The sequence below is a fragment of the Vipera ursinii genome (assembly GCF_947247035.1).
Source record: "Vipera ursinii genome assembly, chromosome: 6".
Lineage (NCBI taxonomy): Eukaryota > Metazoa > Chordata > Lepidosauria > Squamata > Viperidae > Vipera > Vipera ursinii.
In genome coordinates this window covers 69,299,720-69,319,290 of record NC_139515.1, presented here as the reverse complement: position 1 = coordinate 69,319,290, position 19,571 = coordinate 69,299,720, and the positions used below count along the sequence as shown (strand labels likewise).

Sequence of the window (19,571 nt, the reverse complement as noted above, 5' to 3'; positions counted from 1 at the left end):
TGTGCCAAATATATGCTTTTGCACTGATCACCAACCATAATACAGGTAGTCTTTAATTTACAACTATTCATTTAGTGAACCTTCAAAGTTACAAGGCACTGGAAAAAGTGACTTATGGCTGGTCCTTGTACTTATAACCATTGCAGCATTCCCCACAGTTACACGATCACAATACAGGCACTTAGCAATCGGCATGTATTTATGACAATTGCAGTTTCACGGGGTGGGGTGGGTGTCATGTGATCACCCTTTGTGGCCTTCCCAGGCTTCTGAGAAGAAAGTCAATGGGGAAAGCCAGATTCACTGAACCACTGTATGGTTCACTTATCAACTGATTCTCTTGACAACCATGGCAAAAAATAGTTGTAAAATTGGGCTTGACTCACTTAACAACTGCCTTGCTTAATAACAGTTATTCTGGTCCCAGGTGTCATCATAAATTGAGGACCACTTCTAAAGTATTAGTTTTATTTCATATGTGTTATGTTTTGTCACTCTCATTTTAATGCCCCACTGAAATACTATTGTTTTGGTTTCACTCTTTTGGTTCTTATTTTATGGATATTTTAACCAATGTTTCTATTGGTATAAAATAACAGTAGCAAGCTCTATGATGACCAATTTGGTGCAGCTATGGAGAAATAGCCCAAGAGACAGACCCAGGACTTTAAACTTTGGACGAAAGTTGTTGAAGGTTTTGTACACTCTGGAACTTAGACATATGTTTCTGCATGTATTATTTCCATCTCTTAGAAAGCCTTCAAATTAATTCACAATCATTGAATTACTTTGGGAAAACTAAATCTTTGGTTATATCCTTCCAACTAAAATAAGTGCTTGAAGATGCTTATTGTAATGGAAGGTGCTCACATTTTGAAAGAAGTTCTGATATTTAATCAAGACTTTTGATGTCTTAATATTTTCAGGAAGATACAGATGTAAGAATCTATATGTCAGGGGTCCCCAGCCCCCCGGCTGCAGAACAGGGCCACGGAAGCAGCGGGTGAGCTCACACAAGCACTCACACATCCACACTTGCACGAGCAGCAGGCACCCATGTGCGTGCACGTGCAAACTTGCAAGCTTTATATATATATATATATATATATATATATATATATATATATATATATATATATATATATATATATATATATATATATATATATATATATATATATATATATAAAGCTTGCAAGTTTGCGTGTGCACGCACATGGGTGCCTGCTGCTCGTGCAAGTGTGGATGTGTGAGTGCTTGTGTGTGCCTGGGTGAAAAGTATTTATGTTTAGGTTTCAAGGAAAAGAATTATAAGAGTGACTCCAGCAAACTAATTTTTGTCCAACAAAATTAGTTACAGTTAAATCATACAAAAGCAGTGGAATGAAACATTCTTTTTTTAAAATTAAGTTTTTCAGTTTGTTTAGTGTGTTTTACTTTTTCCAAACTTACAAAGGATCACAGTCCTGCTTATTTCGATCCCTACTGTCAGGGATTGTTTCTAATGAATTTAATTGCGCTTGAGTTTTCTAAACTGTGACCTGCAAATTTAATGTTCTCTGGATTGTTCTCCACTTATGTATAAAGCTGTAATGCTTTTTGAAGCATTTAACTACCAGAAAGCAAGGAAAGGCAAAATGGAGTAATTCTTGCTCTAATTGTCAGTATCCCTAATTCTGCCGTGACAGCAGATAGTAAATGTAAAAGCAATGTTCCTATACACTATTTATTAATTGAACCCCAACATTACATTTCCAAAGTAATTACATAAGGGCTTAATTTTAAAGTGCTTGATATATATTCATTCCCCTATCCAAGTAACAGAATATTAATTGCACAAATATTACACAGAATTAAGTATATATCTTTATAGTTGCGTCAATGAATAGATGGAGCTTATTCAGATGTGGCTAAAGTATTTTTCCCAAATACCGTCATCCCAGTTTGCTCTGAAATAAGTTGAAACTGACACTGACTGAATGGCATCGTCATTCTTTTTTATTTAATCCAGTGTATTTCAACCTTGGCAACTTTTAAGATGTGTGGACTTCAATTCCCAGAATCCCCTAGCCAGCATGCACATTTACTATAAGGTAACATAGTCCACATCCACACTAAACCACAAAAAAACTAAATAGATTTATTTTTGTTCTGCAAATGAGAACTTTGAGGACTTTAACTGGATTGCTTAAATGGCTTCTGTGAACCATTCATTGCGATGTGTGAATCTATGTGACGTGTAACTTATTCAGCAAAGCATGGTTGAGAAGTCATCATTTTAATATGTGAATCCAATCTATGTGACAATGGGACATATAATGGTTCCTGGCACTAAACTCTGAATATTTTAAATATATTAGGTTCAGCCATAATATAGACTGAATTCTTGCAAATTCTAATTCCTTCTCTGTTTTTTATTTGTAGATGATTTGTGCATACTGTATTTCTCTTGAATTCATAGAAAACAATGATTCATTTTAATGAACATTTCTCCTAATATATATGCATTCAGTTTTCACAACAAATTCTTCTAATGCAAGGCATTTTTACACATTTCTCATCTTGCATTTTATTGATTAATTACATATTAATTGATCAAATAATTAACTGAAATAATTTGTCATGAATGGTGACTAATCATGCTTCAAATGGTAACTAAATTTTAGTTCTTGTGTTGACCAGAATTGCAAAATCAGATAAATGCATGTGATTTTAAATAAATCTTGGATGGATTTCTTTTCCGTATATGCTTCCAGAGCTACATATTTATATTGACTAAGTCATGTGAATTGGTCTGAACTGAATTAAAACGTATTCCTTAAGCTCACTTCAGTGGTACTTCCTTTTGTATCCCGTGTATTTCTTACAGTAAAAAGAAGCCTAAACTCAGGAAGGTTCCAAATAATTTTTAATACTATTAAAATTTTATCTGCCACTCATATATTAACAGCCAGTTGTTATTGCTACTTCTTATATTCTACTTTTCAGCCTTCAAACTGGCCTTGAAAATAAATATTTAAAATTGCATATTGTTGTGTGACACACTTGGTAATTTGCTATTTCTGCCTTACATTTCTACTGAGGTAGTTATAAGAGTTGACAGCATCTATATCACAACATCTTCACCGGATGTTGCCACCCACAGATGACTTAGAAGAGAAAGAGTTTTCCATTTAGTGGTGCTTCTGGTCTATGGAATGGACTCTTTCTAGAATAGAGATAACAGACTTTCAATGTGGCTCTTGGAGTTCACCAGTTGTTACCACATTGTAATTCTCAATGTGCATCAAGAGGGAAAATCTTACATATTCCACGAGAACGTGCATATTATTATTGTTTGAACAGATTAAAATAACACCATACTTTACGTTGTTTCGAATCCATCTTACATATTTTGGAGAAGAGCCACAGTTGGGTTTAAACCTCAGCCTGGAAAAAGTTGTGCATTTCTGTTCTAGAGACATCTGTGAACCTCTTTGCTGTATTTACTTGAATGTCAGACTGGGACCTTGCTTTCCTATCAGGCATCTCATCTTTAATATTGTATTAGTTTTATTAGTGGGGTTTTAATATTGTTTAAAAAAGGGACGCGGTGGCTCAGTGGGTTAGGACGCTGAGCTTGTCGATCAGAAGGTCGGCAGTTTGGCGGGTCAAATCCCGAGTGCCGCGTAACAGAGTGAGCGCCTGTTACTCGTCCCAGCTTCTGCCAACCTAGCAGTTCGAAAGCACGTAAAAATGCAAGTAGAAAAATAGGGACCACTACGGTGGGAAGGTAACAGCGTTCCGTGCGCCTTTGGCGTCTAGTCATGCCGGCCACATGACCACGGAGACGTCCTCGGACAAGCGCTGGCTCTTCGGCTTTGAAACGGAGATGAGCACCGGCCCCTAGAGTCGGAAACGACTAGCACATGTGTGCGGGGGAACCTTTACCTTTACCTAATATTGTTTAACAGTTTTATTATCATCTTGGTTTCTCTTTGTTTTTTCTTTTTTTATATATTTCTAAAAATGTAATGTTGGGCAGCATATTAAACCAAATGCGTTAATAGAATCCAAATAAACAATTTATTAAAATCAGCAATGTATAAAACAGTTAAAATGAGCAGCTGAGACATCTCAAATTACCAATTAAAAGCTGCCAGAATAAAATATGCTCTGGTGCAGATAGGGGAGGGACTCTGATAAATTTTAGATGACTACATATTCAGAGCCAAGGCATACTCAATACAAGACAAAAGAGCTTTTCTCTCTACACATACCTATGTTACTTGTTTCTGTAAACTTTCTTGTGCTCATCCTTGATAACTGGGAAAAGGGAGGGACAAATTTTTCTGTCAGTTATCTACTATATACTGGGTAGAATTGTTGACTACATTCTCAGGGTGGTACTTTGGCAGCAAATTGCCATACAGATTGATGGACCAACAATATAATCAGCATTATTCATTCAATATTCACACATATGGGATGGCAGAATTTTTAGAGCAACTCCATGCATTAGGGTCATGGCACTATAGCAGGGGTGTCAACTCAATTTCATTGTGGCATCAGCATTGTGGTGCCCTCAGGGGGGCTGGGTGCGTTTGGCCCACTGGGTGGGCATGGCTGCAGTGGTCACAGCTGACTGGGTGGGCGTGTCCACCTTGACGTTGCTTGAGGGGGCAGAGTAGGTTGGGGGAGATCCAGTGGGTCTCTGGTGAGTTGGGCATGGGCAGGAGGTTCATCCTGTGGGGTGAGACGAGGTGAGGCAGGGGCCAGAGTGGCTGCTGCCTGATACCATTGGCCCCCGCACACAGAGGCCAGCAAGTGCATGGGGGCCAACGGTGTCCATCAGCAGCCACAGCCTGCCGGCTGCCTTTTTCATGCTGGGCAGGCCTGCAGTTCTGGGCAGCAGCCTAATGGACCTGCATGAGTGGCTGGTGGCCGCGGCTGGAACGGGTACCAAGCTGTACGAGGGGAATGCATTCCACCCACAGACCACAGGCAAAACCCGCGACGGGGCTGAGGAGATGACCAGTGGTGACCTGCTCTCCAACCAAAATGAGATGGGATGGAGTAGGCATGTCTGGCGGTCTGCATCACATGCCGCCGACCCCAACTCCACTTGCTGCCAGTGCTACCACAGCGCTGCTGCTGGAGGGCCAGCCTGTTATTCACAACCGGCTATGCAGCCCCTGCTGCAGATGCCGTCAGCACCCATGCACTCACCACCTCCTCTGTGTGCGCCTTGGCTGCTGAGCTCGCCGGTGGGGGCCAGTCCCTCACCATCTCTGGGGCATCCCAGGGGGCCAAATATCGGCCAATCATGGGCTGGATCTGGCCCGCAGGCCTTGTGTTTGGCATGTCTGGGCTATAGCAAAGCTTAATCTGCTGATTTGCAGCTGGATGTGGTATAGGATGCTGTTTCTGTCAGCTTCTCTGGGCCTTCTTGCAATCACGATAACACCCAGTCTTTTTTCCGTAATATATTGCATGTTACTATTGAGTTATTAAAATCTCTTAACTGTAATATTAGGATATACCTTGCATGAAAACACAGGCAAAAGAAACTGTATCCTCATTCAACAAACATATCCTGGGAGCCAGCGAGTCTCCTTGCTCTTAAAAGCAGGAAGAAAAGCCTTGATGTTAAAATACTTTTTAGCTGTGTCACGCTCATTATGATGAAAATGTCAGCAACTTAGGAAACACTTATTCAAACAAAGATTGGTAAGCAGACTTCTGAAGCAACCCTCAGTTAGAAAAGCATTTTAATTATGTGCTTAACTCCCATTAGTTTCAGCAGGGCATGAAGAGTTGTTTAAAGCTAAGCATTTGTTGGAATGGGCTGGAGGACATCCAAAACATCTGGATAATCAGAGGTTTTGGAGTGCTGTTTATAATGCCATATGGTCTCAAGAGAAACATTTAGAGAAGTTGAACGAGAACTTCTTGTAGTTTTTGTTCATAGTTTTTATTCTCACGTCACCCCTTTCTTTTATTCTGGCCCTTCCCACACAGTTCTAGCAGTGCATCTGCTTATAGCCCTCGCCCTCCAAAAAGATATGCACATTTCAGATCATAGTATTTCCACCACAGATTTTACTTTTTGATCCACCAGAAATGTAGTGAAGCAGATCTGTTTTCATCTTTATTCTTCAGCACCTCTCAAATGAGGAGGATCTCTTAGCAGATTCCTCACATGATCTTGAGCATTCTTTTGGCAAGCCATGCTGGATTTTATGACAGGATAGGGAGAACTATCATGTGCGCACAACTTGCTATGAAGATAAATATAGACTGGTCTTTCTGTCACACAAAAGTTGATCTGAGGCCATCTTGCATATAATATTTCTTAAGGATCAATCTAAGGTTTTTAAAGGGTACATCTAAATGACCAAATGAAATGTGAACAACAGGCATTTCATGTATGCTTGACAGAAACTATTGCTAGGTTGGCCAAACTTAAAAATCACTCTGCTTGTGAAAAAGTATAGAGTTAGTGATAGTGTGCCATTTTATTTCATTGTTCATTTTTGGAATACCTCTCTACTAACATGGTAAAACCACAAATAGTAAATATATGCCTACAAAATGCAGTAGCTGCACTTAGTGATAATGGGGAGACAACAAGTGATGTAGTATTCATTATTATGAGTGAGTATTGATTTATTAAATTTATTTGCTACCCATCTCTTTTCAAAGTGACTCTGGGTACCTTAGAGTATGAAAACATTAAAATTATCAGAGATGTTATTCCTTAGTCCTCCTCCTCCTCCTCTTCCTCTCTCTTCTGAGGAAGATAAAGTGAGAAAGGGCTGCTCTTTGGCCCTGTAAAGCAGAAGTGAGGAACTATGGCCCTTTTATGACTTGTGGACTTCAACTCCCAGAATTTCTGAGTCAGCCATTCTGTCTCAGGAATTCTGGGAGTTGAAGTCCACAAGTCATAAAAGGGCCATAGTTCCTCACTTCTGCTGTAGAGCAGTGGTCCCCAAGCCCCAGTCCATGGACCAGTACCGGGCTGTGGCATGCCAACAATTGGTCCACACAAACAAGCAAAGCCCCATCCATGAATGCAGGCAGCACACAAAACCACGCACCCTCCGGTCCACGGAAAAGCCTCTTTCCATGAAACCGGTCCCTGGTGCCCAAAAGGTTGGGGACCTCTGCTGTAGAGGATGAACACTGTTTTTCTCCCTAAACTATTGAGAGCATGACTTCAGGGATATTTACTTTTCAGCACCTTGGCACCTATTTTTGCACCCTCCAGGCCAAAAATCTTTAATCCAGCATTTTTCGAGGGGTGGGGGCAGACAGAAGTTTGAGGATGTGTTCAAATTTTAGAGGTGTATTCTTTTTTTGTTGGAAAACAATTGGAAATTATGCTGCTATCTCTTATAGTTTGTTGTCTGAGTTTGTTAGAAGAAAGATGGTTGAGAACTGTAAACAGCTAACCGTTGTGTTCTGTAGATGCTTTTGCTGGAAAATAACAAAAGCTCTACTCTAGAAATTTCTAAAAAGTAACTGTTGAATGTTATTTAAGCTCCCAAGCATCTGTCTGAAACAAAACATTATGGGTTGCTCACTGGTGGTGACAGGAATCCTGTTCTATGAGAATCTCTATATTTTTGGAGACTAAAGAAGTAAAATAAACTAATAAAGTATATAGGGTAAAGGGACATCTCCTTAGGACACAGGTCTGCAACCCGCGGCGGCTCCGGAGCCGCATGTGGCTCTTTCAGCCGTTTCCTGCGGCTCCCAGTCTTCTGCTATGTGCAGTCCAAAAAAAAAAAGTGGGACTAAAAAAGTTCAACCAATCAATTCAAATATGCAGGGTAGGTGCATATCTCGCCTTGGCTCCACTCTTCAGTCTAACCCTGTTCTGCACATGCGTGCATGTATGCGCATGTGCACACATTTTTTGCGGCTCCCAGTTTATCCTTTTGTGAGGGAACCAGTTCCGAGTGGCTCTTTCACTGTTTCTGGTTGCTGATCCCTGCCTTAGGAGAAAAATTGAGCCCTGATGAGGTAATATATCCATCCACATAGTGTTTATAGCAGCAGTACGTAAATGGTTTGCTATTGCTTTTCTCTTAGATTTAATTTTTGGCCCCAGTCCCTGGGATTTCCAGATGACCGGTCATCCAAATACTATGAAAGTCTGGCCATGGTTAACTTTTTGAGATCGACCAAGGTTGTTTTGGTTTACCACAAACAGAAGAGATTAAACGTACAGATTATTCATGCTTGCTATTTCCCTTGCTTTCCTGGTTAAATGGTAAGAGTTCCTGGCAATTCAGCACATGTAGAAACAGATTACAAGAGAACAGAACCCACAAAGAAAGTTCTTTATTACTTAAAAAAAGCACACGAAAGATGGCAGCAGAATAAGAGACTTTCTGGAGAATTTCAAAACACATCACCTTTTATAGGAGAAGACAATCTTAAGATAATTTGGCCTGAGGTGTTTTTTTTTTAATTGGTGTGGTTTTACAGGTCATAATTAGCCTTTTGTATTGTGTCCAGAAGTTGGCTGGCATCCGGGTTTCTAATGGGTATCTTCTGTTAGCACTTCATGTGCCAACTGAAAATCTTTCCATGTATCTGAGCATTTGGTGGCATTTAACACGGAGGGCTTTTTTTTTTTAGTACTGGGTCTGCTATTTAATTGCCATGGTATGTTTTTATATTTAATGTTTTTTTAAAAAAATAGTCCTTCTTGCATTATAGTAAGTAATTGTCATAGGGCCTCTTGAGGATCGTCTTGCTGAAATACAGGTTATAATTGTAATATGGTAATGAATTAAATCTGCTTGGAAAGGAATGTGAAATGAAGTACAGAATTATTAGCAGAGTACATTGAGACTTGATTAAGCTGCATTTAAAAGGTCCATTTATTTATTGCGGTTTTATTGTACCCTTGTTCCCAAAAAACTCAGGGTAAAAACCCTAATTAGAGAGAATGACTGACACAAGGTCTTTCCACGGACATAATCTCCAAGTGGGGATGTGAGCATGGATTTCTGTGATTCTGGTCTCATACTTGAACCATTATATCACTTTGGACTATATGAATGCACCAACATGCTGAGCTGCATTTCAAATAAATGCGATTCCATTTTCATTCCTTATGTGTCTGTTTACAGAGGATACAGTCATTAAGGACTTGTCCCCTTAAGGACAAGCCGAGATTATCTAGATGCAAAAATTGGCGATACGGCTAGAAATCTGTTAGTATTTTTTTTGCACAAGAAAATAATACAGTCAGTGGGGCAGCTTTGCAACCCTCCCCCCTTCAAAGTGGAAACCTTTATCTGACATTTAACTTCTATTGTGTGTCAGCTGTTTGCGTTTCCTTCTCAGAAGTGTTCGCTCTGCAGGCAGGTTGCAATCTTTAAAGACTCATCCCCGAGGGCATTGACCGAAGAGGCCACCCAATATTTTTTATTGATTGTTGTGGCAGCTAAAACTATTGTTGAAGAACAATGTAAGGTATCTTTGCAAAAATTGTTGCATTGGTGAAAGGGGTGAAGATTTCCTAAACTGAAGCCTGCAGTTGCCCAGACTGTGGAGACAATTAAAAAACCCACCATTATATGGATCCTCTCTGTGTATGCTGAGTAACACATGATCTGACCTATTGATCATCACTAGGAGCAGCTAGTTTCCTTGCCCTCTGCAATAAGCAGGTCTGTGCTGAGTACCTCTTTCAGAATTAATACCTAGTCATCTGATGTATAAGAGCTCCTCTCCATAGGCAACTATGTATACATTTTCATTAAATAATGAAAGATGATGATGATGATGATGATGATGATGGAAGGGACCTTGGAGGTCATCTAGTCCAACAGGCAGGAAACCCTACACTTTTTCAGACAAATGGCTGTCCCGTCTCTTCTTAAAAACTTCCAGTGTTGGGAGCATTCACCACTTCTGGAGGCAGGTTGTTCCACTGGTTAATCGTTCAGGAAGTTTCTCCTTAGTTCTAGGTTGCTTCTCTCCTTGACTAGTTTCCATCCGTTGCTTCTTGTCCTGTATTCAGGTGCTTTGGAGAATAGCTTGACTCCCTCTTCTTTGTGGCAGCCACCGAGATATTGGAATGCTGCTATCATGTCACCCCTCACCCTTCTCTTTATTAGACCACCAATGAGAATCACTGAGCAGTTCACCTACAAATTAAGTCACTGTTTCTAATTTTTCAAATGTAGGGATGTTGGCAGAACTCAGTGCTCAGCGTTAGTGAATCTGTACTTGGTGCAGGGTGTTTAAATGGTTGAAAGAATTACCCATTATCTCTCTGCCTGAGTTGCTGCTTTGGGATTGCCACCTCTCATTTTACAATAAAGTTGTACTTGCACAGTTTGTTTGTTTTTAACACAACAAAGATTGCAACACTATAATGTATTAAACATTCATTAGTAGCAGAACTGTGCCTTAGAACTTTATTCTGTGGGTAGATTTGAGTGGGGAAGACCACATGGCTCAGCCACAACCATACATGGTAGGAATACTGTATGAGTAAGATTGCCTATGATTTTTGTTGTCTGTATTGTTTTTATTTGATTCTTTTTGTAAACCACCCAGAATTACATTGTTACATTGTTTTGAGTTTAATGGCCATCTGCATTCAATAAGCAGATAAATAAATAGGCAGGAGTAGAAAGAGGGTTAACTGATTTTGGAAAATGGGGCTGCAGAACAGTTATTGTAAGCTAACATGAATTCAAATTGATGATATCGTAGGTTATGTGATCTCTAAGTATCACTGAGCTGGCAGTCTTTGAAAACATCTTTAACTCCAGATCTAATTTGATCTAACTCAGTTTTGCTACTGCCATATAGTGACAATGTCCCATGTGTAAGCAGAACCTTTTCACCTACAAAAGTTTACTGGTTTATTAGCAGTGAAAGCTAATTCTGTTAAGTTGTCCCTTTATCTCGATGTTATTTAACAATTTGTGTACAACTGTTATTCTGCATGGCAGTTATCAGACAACAGATAGAAAAATGTATCTTTCATCCAAATAGTTTATAATCTAAAATTCTGTATAAAGAAACAGAAGATTTCATGGTTGGAAATAGTGGAGCAAGGAAAATATCCTTTCTCATTTGTTACATTTAACTGGGCTTAGTTTCAATAGATAGAAGGAAGAATATAAATTCAATTAACTTACATGGATTTTGCTTACTTTTGGTGGACTTGGTACTAAAGGCTTTGGGGAGACATCCTGTGGAAAAAGGAGGTAGTATAAAAGTGTATTAGGAGGAAGTTCGGAACTGAGAGTTGCAGCTGAAAAAAGACATTATTTGATGCAGCAGAAGAGCTTCAAGCGTCCATTGACATCTTAGCCAAAGAACTCATGTTACTGATTGACATTAAAGCACAATCAATCAGGGACCGATAGACACCCAATGCTAGCTGAAGCTATACTGTCTGGCCATCATGGTCCACTTAATTCTTTTATTCTACTGTAATTATCTTCTATCTTCTGCTTTCTTAACTAGGTGATGGCACCAAGGTGATCTTGGATGATCTCAGAAATCTAAACAAGGTTGATCTCAATATTTAGATGGAAGATTGTGGTTTTTGACTGGAGAGTACAAAATATCTCAGGACAATGATAAACAGTTGCCATATTGTGGGCAGGAAAAAACTAAATGGGCTTGTACACAAAGCTGGTGTGAACACAAAGGAGACTTTGCTTATAAACCTCTTTACTGACCACCATACAAGCAGGAGACTTTCAGAAATCCAGTTTTAAATCAGCAACATTTGAATACACTCATGCCACTTTCTCTATGCCAAATAGTCTTAGTGTTGTCTTTGCATTCATTGCTTCAGCTTTGATTCTGCAGTTATAAACAAACATTTTGAGTAGGATTGTCACAGCCAGGTATAAATAAATTGTAACTTTATTCATAGCTTTGCCTGCTGAGGTATATGCCTTTTTTCTTTCTTTTTTTTGACAAAAGGAGAAAACATGTATTTTACTGACTGGCATTTTTGTGTTTACTTGCCTTTCTTTTTTCAGGAAAAAAGTGACATGTGTAACTGTGCTAAAGTGATATTTATATGTATCTTTTGACATTGGCTCTAAGATGTGACGGGGAAAAAATAAAAAGCCTCAAGGGTTTTGTTTATACATTTGACTTTTTTATTAGGCAGTAACTTAAGATACAGGTCTATGAGGCTGAGTTCCTTTGTTCTTCTTGTACTGTATAGACTCTGCCTGAAAGAGGAGACAACTTGTGGTATAAAGCCAGAATTCCAGAAACTGAAGGCCACACATCTTACATTTCCTGAGACTGAGAAACACTCTGCCATGCCGTTATGTCCTAACATAATGCTGGTGAAAAGTGATAATAAGGAAGGAGAAAAAGCCGTATCCCCTATGTCAAGGTTGTGTTAGTCCTTTGAAAGCTCCAGGGGACACATGGTGATAAATAGTGTGTTTTTTCCCTGCTTTTTTGTGTGCAACTGTGTGATGTTGGTTTGTTTCTTTTTATTGGAAGAATAGGTGTAAAATTTTAGTGGAGCTTATTAAAAGAAGAAGCTCCAAAACTATTTCACTCCAAATCCACTAATTGTGGATGTTTCAGCTTTCAGAAAACAAAGTTGGGCATTTCATGGGGCCTGCTGTGTTGCTCATCTCTTTTTTAAGGCACTTGTGTTTAAGTGCTGAAGAACTATTTCCTAAATACTGTTTATTTATTTGCAGATTATATCCTACTTTTTATCCAGTAGTTCAGGGCGGTGTACACGGACCTCCCTGTCCTAGTTTTTTCCCCCCACAAGAACACCTTGGTAGGATATATTGGGTGGAAGAAGAATAATGATAGCTTCTCCAGAAACTTGTGGGTTAGTTTAGGCCATTGGTAGGCAACCTTGGCTCTCTTATCACTCGTGGACTTCAACTCCCAGAATTCCTGAGCCAGCATGGCTGGCTCAGGAATTCTAAAAGTTGAAGTCCACGAGTCATAAAAGAGCCAAGGTTGCCTACCCCTGGTTTAGGCCATGAGTGAGATTTAAATATGATACAGATTTTTTTGGGGGGGGATAATCATGTAAAACAAGATCAGATGATTTTGGGGGGTGCTTTGCCTATGTACATATTGCATTTCATTGGATGCCTTGAAATGCATTGTGATGCATTTCACTACAATGATTCTATGTCACATAGCATTTTCTTTTTACTAGTTGTAACTTGGTAGAGAAAAGAAGGAAATGAAACTGAAAAAAAGTCCCTGGTTATTTCTCTTCCACGCATGTAACATCTGGCAAGAAAAAGTATTAATTAAGGGATGATATTGTTCATAGCATTTCTTTACACATGGTAATGGTTTCCTAGTACAAGTCAATCATTACTCACTATAAACACTCTTGATTATAAATATAAGCATAATTCATTAACAAAAGGAGACATTTATAAATGCACCACTTTCTGTTTTTGTTCTACCAAATAAAGTTTCCGTTAGGAAAAAAAATCTAAGAAATATATTCATTTCAACTATATGAGTAATTGTGTGCCACCCAGAGTTGTTTTTGGTAAGATGGATGGCTATGTAAATTTGATAATAAATTTATTAATTTATTAATAACTAAATAAATAAAATCTTTCAAGCTTTTTTTACTTCTTCTGTTGGACTCTGTGTACTATTTCTTCAGGATTCATATTTATGGAATATAGAAATGGCTATTAGGACACTCCTCAGGTGTGATTGAGTATTGACAGCCTGACAATTCAGACTGAGAAATAAAGAAGTATCTCCCTTCTCCAGAGAACATTAAGGATTGAAAAAGTACCAAAGCAACAACAGTAGCAGCAATCCACTATACCACAGGTCTTCAAACTTTGACCTTTTATGACTTGTGGACTTCAACTCCCAGAATTCCCCAGCCAGTGTGCCAAGTTTAAAGACCCCTGCACTATACCTTTCTAAAGACATTTTAAAGGAACAACTGCTAATTAAAAAAAATGCCTGATGAGATCTGAGGAAGATCAGCAGTCACAGAATGTAGAATGATAGTTGGAGTAGTAACCTAAAAAGGAGGTGAGGAACACAGAATGGTGTATCCTGCAGAAAGACGTAACTGGTTGATTGGCTTTGGCTTGACTTTTCCAGTTTGAAAGGGGACTATAGTGTAGCAGTTACAGGCAGAAGATATCAAAGCCTGTTAGAAAAGCACAAATAAATAGGTTTCTACCTCAAAAACAATGAAGTTAATGTTTGATGTAGGAGTTGCAGGAGAAGGATATGGAGGCATGGGGAAACTGTTGAGAGCTATGCCAAGTTGCTTAAGATGGACAGTCATATAAATCTTTTACATAAATAAATAAATAAATAAATAAATAAATGAATGAATGAATAAATGAATAAATAAATAAATAAATATTTTTTAAAAAAAATACTGAATTGGGATTGGTTACACTATATAGGATACCGAGCTAAGGAGTCCTGTAGTGCTTTAAGAAAAAAAGAGACTTTGAAGAGGAATCTGAAGGCAATGCCCAGTTGGTATACATTTAGGCAGGGGTCTTCAAACTTGGCCCTTTTATGACTTGTGGACTTCAACTTCCAGAATTCCTCAAGTCATAAAAGTGCCAAGTTTGAAGACCCCTGCATTTAGGTCAGAACCGATCCATTCTTTATTACAACCATTGATCAGAATGACAAGTCACCACAGATTTGCAATAAATATTGCAGTGTGGAGTGCTGCTTTTTTTAGTGGTACTGCTTGGCAACAAATTTAAATGCACCTCAATTTTGTTGTTGGCGCATTATTGAGAACCATAGTTTCTCAGAACAGAAATCATATAGCACACTTGATAGCTGTGTCCTCTTGACTCATATTAGTGATGCATTCCCCTGCACACATTACAAGGGGCATAGCTTTTTGAAATCATTTGCTGTGGCTTCTTAGGGCAAAGTGTCCACCCTGTGGCCAACAGTATATATTAGAAGATGGATTAGATGACCAGAGAATGTAGCTAGAATTTACACTACTGTATATGAATGGAGAGGTCAAGATGCAGCATTGTGATTTTCACCTAGCATTTTGAAAAATGCTATTACAACTAATATACATTTCCAGAGGTTCCAATAATTCAACAGATTAACAGTTTCTCATATAATATTGCTGAAATGTTGAATTGTCATAATATTATTCTCATCCTGGTTAAAGCTAGATAAATTGAATTTAAGTTTAACTGAAATCAATAGTATTAAATCTTGGACCCATAAAGTTTTGTCTTTGCAATCTTTCTTTAGAATATGTCTCTACTAGTTCTGAATTTTAAAATCATGGTTTTTCTTGGAGGTTCACAAAACTCCCAGTAGGAACAATTCTGGACAACATTCTTGTTCTACAGCAGGGCTTTTCAACCAGTGGTACGGGTACCACCTGTGGTACATTGGCACCTGGCAATGTGACCATCCTAGAAAAGTGGTAGTGGGGGAAGGGAATGAGCTGAACCGGTGGCAGCACCACACAAGCCTGAGCTAGAGATGGCTGGAGCTGCAGGGCTGTCAGGGCTCAGTGGAAGTGCCAGGATCCATGCCAGGCTCCAGCTGGAGCTCAGCGCTGATCCTGGTGTTTCTGCTGAGCCCAGAAGAAGCACCGATCAGCTGGAATGTTGCAGCATCTCCAGGGTCTTGTGATTTACATTCAGATGTTTGGCAACTGATTCATATTTATGACGGTCACAGTGTCCCAGGGTCATGTGAAGTGAACAAAACCTGCTGCAACCATCCAGCAGACGGGGGGAATAAAAACCAAACACCCCCCACTCCACCCCCACTTCTAATCCTCAACAGAAATGCTCACAACTATGAAAACCTCAGGACAGGAGGAAGAGCGCCGCCGGGCGGGCAGGCAGGTGTCTTGCTCGGCTGTGCCTTGGGGGGCACTTTTTTCAGTGCCATTGTAACTTCGAGCAGTCACTAAGCGAACTGTTGTAAGTCAGGGACTACGTGTACTTCATCACTTTTTTCCTTTTTTTTTTGGTCACATTTTTGACACCTTTCTAGGTGACTGGTGGTACTCGGATGTTGCCATATCCTAAAAGTGGTACGATGGGTGAAAAGGTTGAAAAGTCCTGATCTATATTGCTCCATGGTAGCATCGCCCAGTGGAATTGATCAAAATAAGCATTTGGATAAAGTCTTCAAATGTTCTGAGCATTTAATATATATTTTCTTAGCAATACTTATTTTGCTCATCCTTTCTAACAACTGCATGAAATAACTCAGCATTATTATCAATATATTGCAAATTATGGGGAAGAATGTTAGCTTAGTAAGGGCACCTTGTGAGTACTTGAATGTTGCCATATCCTAAAAGTGGTACAATGGGTGAAAAGGTTGAAAAGCCCTGTTCTAGAGCAGGGGTGTCAAACTGCCAACCCGTGGGCCGAATGCATCATGCTGAAACCGCGCCCACCCCAGCTCCGGCAATGGGGAAAAGTTACAATATGTTGTGGCACGTCACATGATGTTGCGAGTTTGACACCCCTGTTCTAGAGCAATGAAATCATGCCCCTACAGGAGCTTGGAATAGGATATCTACACAGTTACAAGAAAACCCCAGTGTGCATTAGCTTTGAAGACTTAAGTGTATGTGTGTGTGTAAAACACAAGCAAGAGTGTGCAGGCAAACCAATACACAACTTTTCAGAATTCTGGAATCTGAACATTATTATCCTACTTTGCATTTATTGAACTTATTCATCAGTTGTTAAATTGTTATTAATATTTGACTGTTTTTGATACTTTTCCATCTTTGTCCTCAATTAGAGTCCGGATTTGGTTTTTAAGCCATTTGCAGACAGCATTGTCATGTTGCGTGATGAGAAATGGGAAAAGGTCCGGAGCATATTGACCCCAGCCTTCAGTATTGCAAAGATAAAAGAGGTAAGATGCAGACAAGTGTCACAATCACACATACAAAACCCTTTTCTTTTTCTTTCTGCTCTGTGTTTCCCAAATGTGCATTATTACATAAAAAGTGATCCACTCATCCACTGCAACATGGTTAATGCCTTACTGGTAGCCTTTGCAGAATCTCTGCTCCTTTAAGGAGAAGGGTTTCTCAGTATGTCAAGGTGTTTAATTAGAAAATGAAGAATGAGCTTCGTTTCAACTGGACAAATAACCTATATGCAGTTTATTTGTGTTTTTCTAACAGATTTGGACTCCAGATCCCTGTGATTGATTTCTCTCCCTCCCCAAAGGATATGACATTAGAAATCTTTATACCACTTTGGAATCCCTCCAAAAATTGGGAGGTCCCTATAAACACAGGAAGACCAATTTCCACATAGAAATTCAGTATATATTTAGCAGAAATGTTTGGTTAGCATTCCTTCGCAGAATCTCAACTAGAACAACTTTCATGTGTGAAACACCATAAAAACAATAATATCTATGACACTTGCTATTCAAGTAGGTTCAAAAGAACAGTGCGACACAATATCCATTGCATTTAGAGCAGAGGTGTCAAACTGCCAGCCCGCGGGCCAGAGCGTCACGGAGAAACCATGCCCATCCCATTGCCGGCAATGTGAAAAAGTTCCGATACGTCATGTGACATCACGTGATGTCACGAGTTTGACATGTCTGATTTAGAGCATGCACAACTGCTCTACACCCTGTTATTGACAAAAATCTAACAGATGAATTTTTGAGGTGACCAGTAGCTTCATTTTTTAAATTATTTTGTGTACGTGAAACTACATAAGTTCAAATTGTTATTTGCTGTGGATGTAAGCTTTAAAAAAAATTACACAAATGAACCAGTCCTTTGCAATCTAACAATCTTTTGGGGAAAGCAAGGATTGGAAATGCTCCTTTCCTGCCATGGTCTCTATGTGATGTGATATGTTTCTCTGTTTCACAACCTAGTCTTATCCAAGAACTTGATCTAATTGGTTTCATAATACCTTAGGCCATTTTCCTATAGTGACTTAAAGAGTTTTCATAACATTATCCAGGCATCAGTGAAACAAAGAAAAGCCTATCCTTATTACTCTTATTTTGGCACAGGGATATTGAATAATGCTAGATGAAGTTGTAAGTCACTACTGTGGAAATGACCAGTTTCACAGTGCCAATAGGAAATTTCCTGACTTGATTTTTCCCCCCTGTTTATATAAGCATATCTTTTTTTCAAGAGCTTCCTAGCAGGCTAGCTTTATTAATCTTTTTGCAGCAAAATGAGGAATGTTGTGGCACATTAAAAATTAATAAACCACATGAGATTACATGAATGACTTTAAAATTGTTGTGGCAGTTTAAAAAAGAACTAATTTATTAGTGCGTAAACTTTGCAGGGATTATTGAGCGCATGGCCTTTGATAGACAAAGTTTATGCAATAATGCATTTATTGGCCTTTGAAGTTACCACAAGACATTATGTGTTTTGTTTCCCTAGAGTGTCCTCAAAAGTAAAGCTACCACAACATTTAAACACTTCATATTTAGTGTACAAAAATTGAGATTTCCTCAAAGATGCATCATTAAAAAGTGCATTTTCTTAAAAACAAATACTTTTGAAAACAAAGGCTTACGGCAGGGGTCTTCAAACATGGCTGAGGAATTCTGGGAGGTGAAGTCCACAAGTCATAGAAGGGCCAAGTTTGAAGACCTCTGGCTTAGGGTAAATAGTTGGAATCTATTCTTCAGTTTTTAACTTATCTCTGCTTTAACCTAAATCTCAGATTGCATATCAGATGTAAGAATACATTTCTACTGTCCATAAAATCAACTCGGATAGCCAATAGCAGATGTTTTGTAGACAGCTTAGGAAAGTTGCTTTATTATAGACAAGAAGTATATATATATATATATATGCAAAACACATAAATCAGACTGCCTGCCTGTCTCTTGCTCTCTCTTCCCTCCCTCCCACCCCAAGTTTTAAATCCCAAACCTTTTCCTGCTGTCTTTTGAAGACATTTTCCCAGCCTTGTGATAAGAGGGTACCTGCTCAGTGTTTGCAGAGCCCTTCTGGCTGGCCCATGCACAGCTTGTTCCTGCTTTGTCAACATCAATCCCTACAATATTATATTTCTTCATCTGTTTCCCAACTCAAATAGTGGAAAATAGTGCTGTCACTTTTCAGCATCCAATGCCAGAGGAGGCTTTAAAGTTTGCTTTAAAAAAAGGATTGGCTGCAAGCTACCCACCTTTAAATTAAAGCTTCTGCTGATAGTCTGCATTTCGCTATCACAGTTTAGACTGGCAACCTGGTTGTTAAACAAAATGGGTATTTAGAGAAATTGCAACTGTGCTTATGATTTTACAGTATTTTGGCTTTCTTTTGCTTTACAGAACTGCAAAGGTTGTAAATGTGAGAATTGTTTGCAAAGTTACTTTTTCATTATCATCATCACCATCATAACTGCAATGGTTGTTGTATGACACAGTCACTAAATGAGGACTGCCTGAAGCTATTTCTCTAATTCTCTTCATTTGTATGTTTATTTATTGTTTTCATATAACTTGTTGCAATATATGCAGACATATTTCTACGAATAACTCTCTGGGCTCACACATACAAAACAGTATGTGCAAAATAAAATGAGAATTTTTTT

At 38.9% G+C, this 19,571-nt stretch overlaps 1 protein-coding gene across 1 annotated transcript in view; it reads left to right on the top strand.

The window, feature by feature from the left end:
• Positions 1-19,571, top strand: part of TBXAS1 (thromboxane A synthase 1) — a 126,173-nt gene that overhangs the window by 10,778 nt on the left and 95,824 nt on the right. The window contains exon 2 of the mRNA XM_083366047.1: positions 16,774-16,890. Coding sequence (XP_083222173.1) covers positions 16,774-16,890 — 117 coding nt within the window. The remainder of the gene's footprint in view (positions 1-16,773; positions 16,891-19,571) is intronic.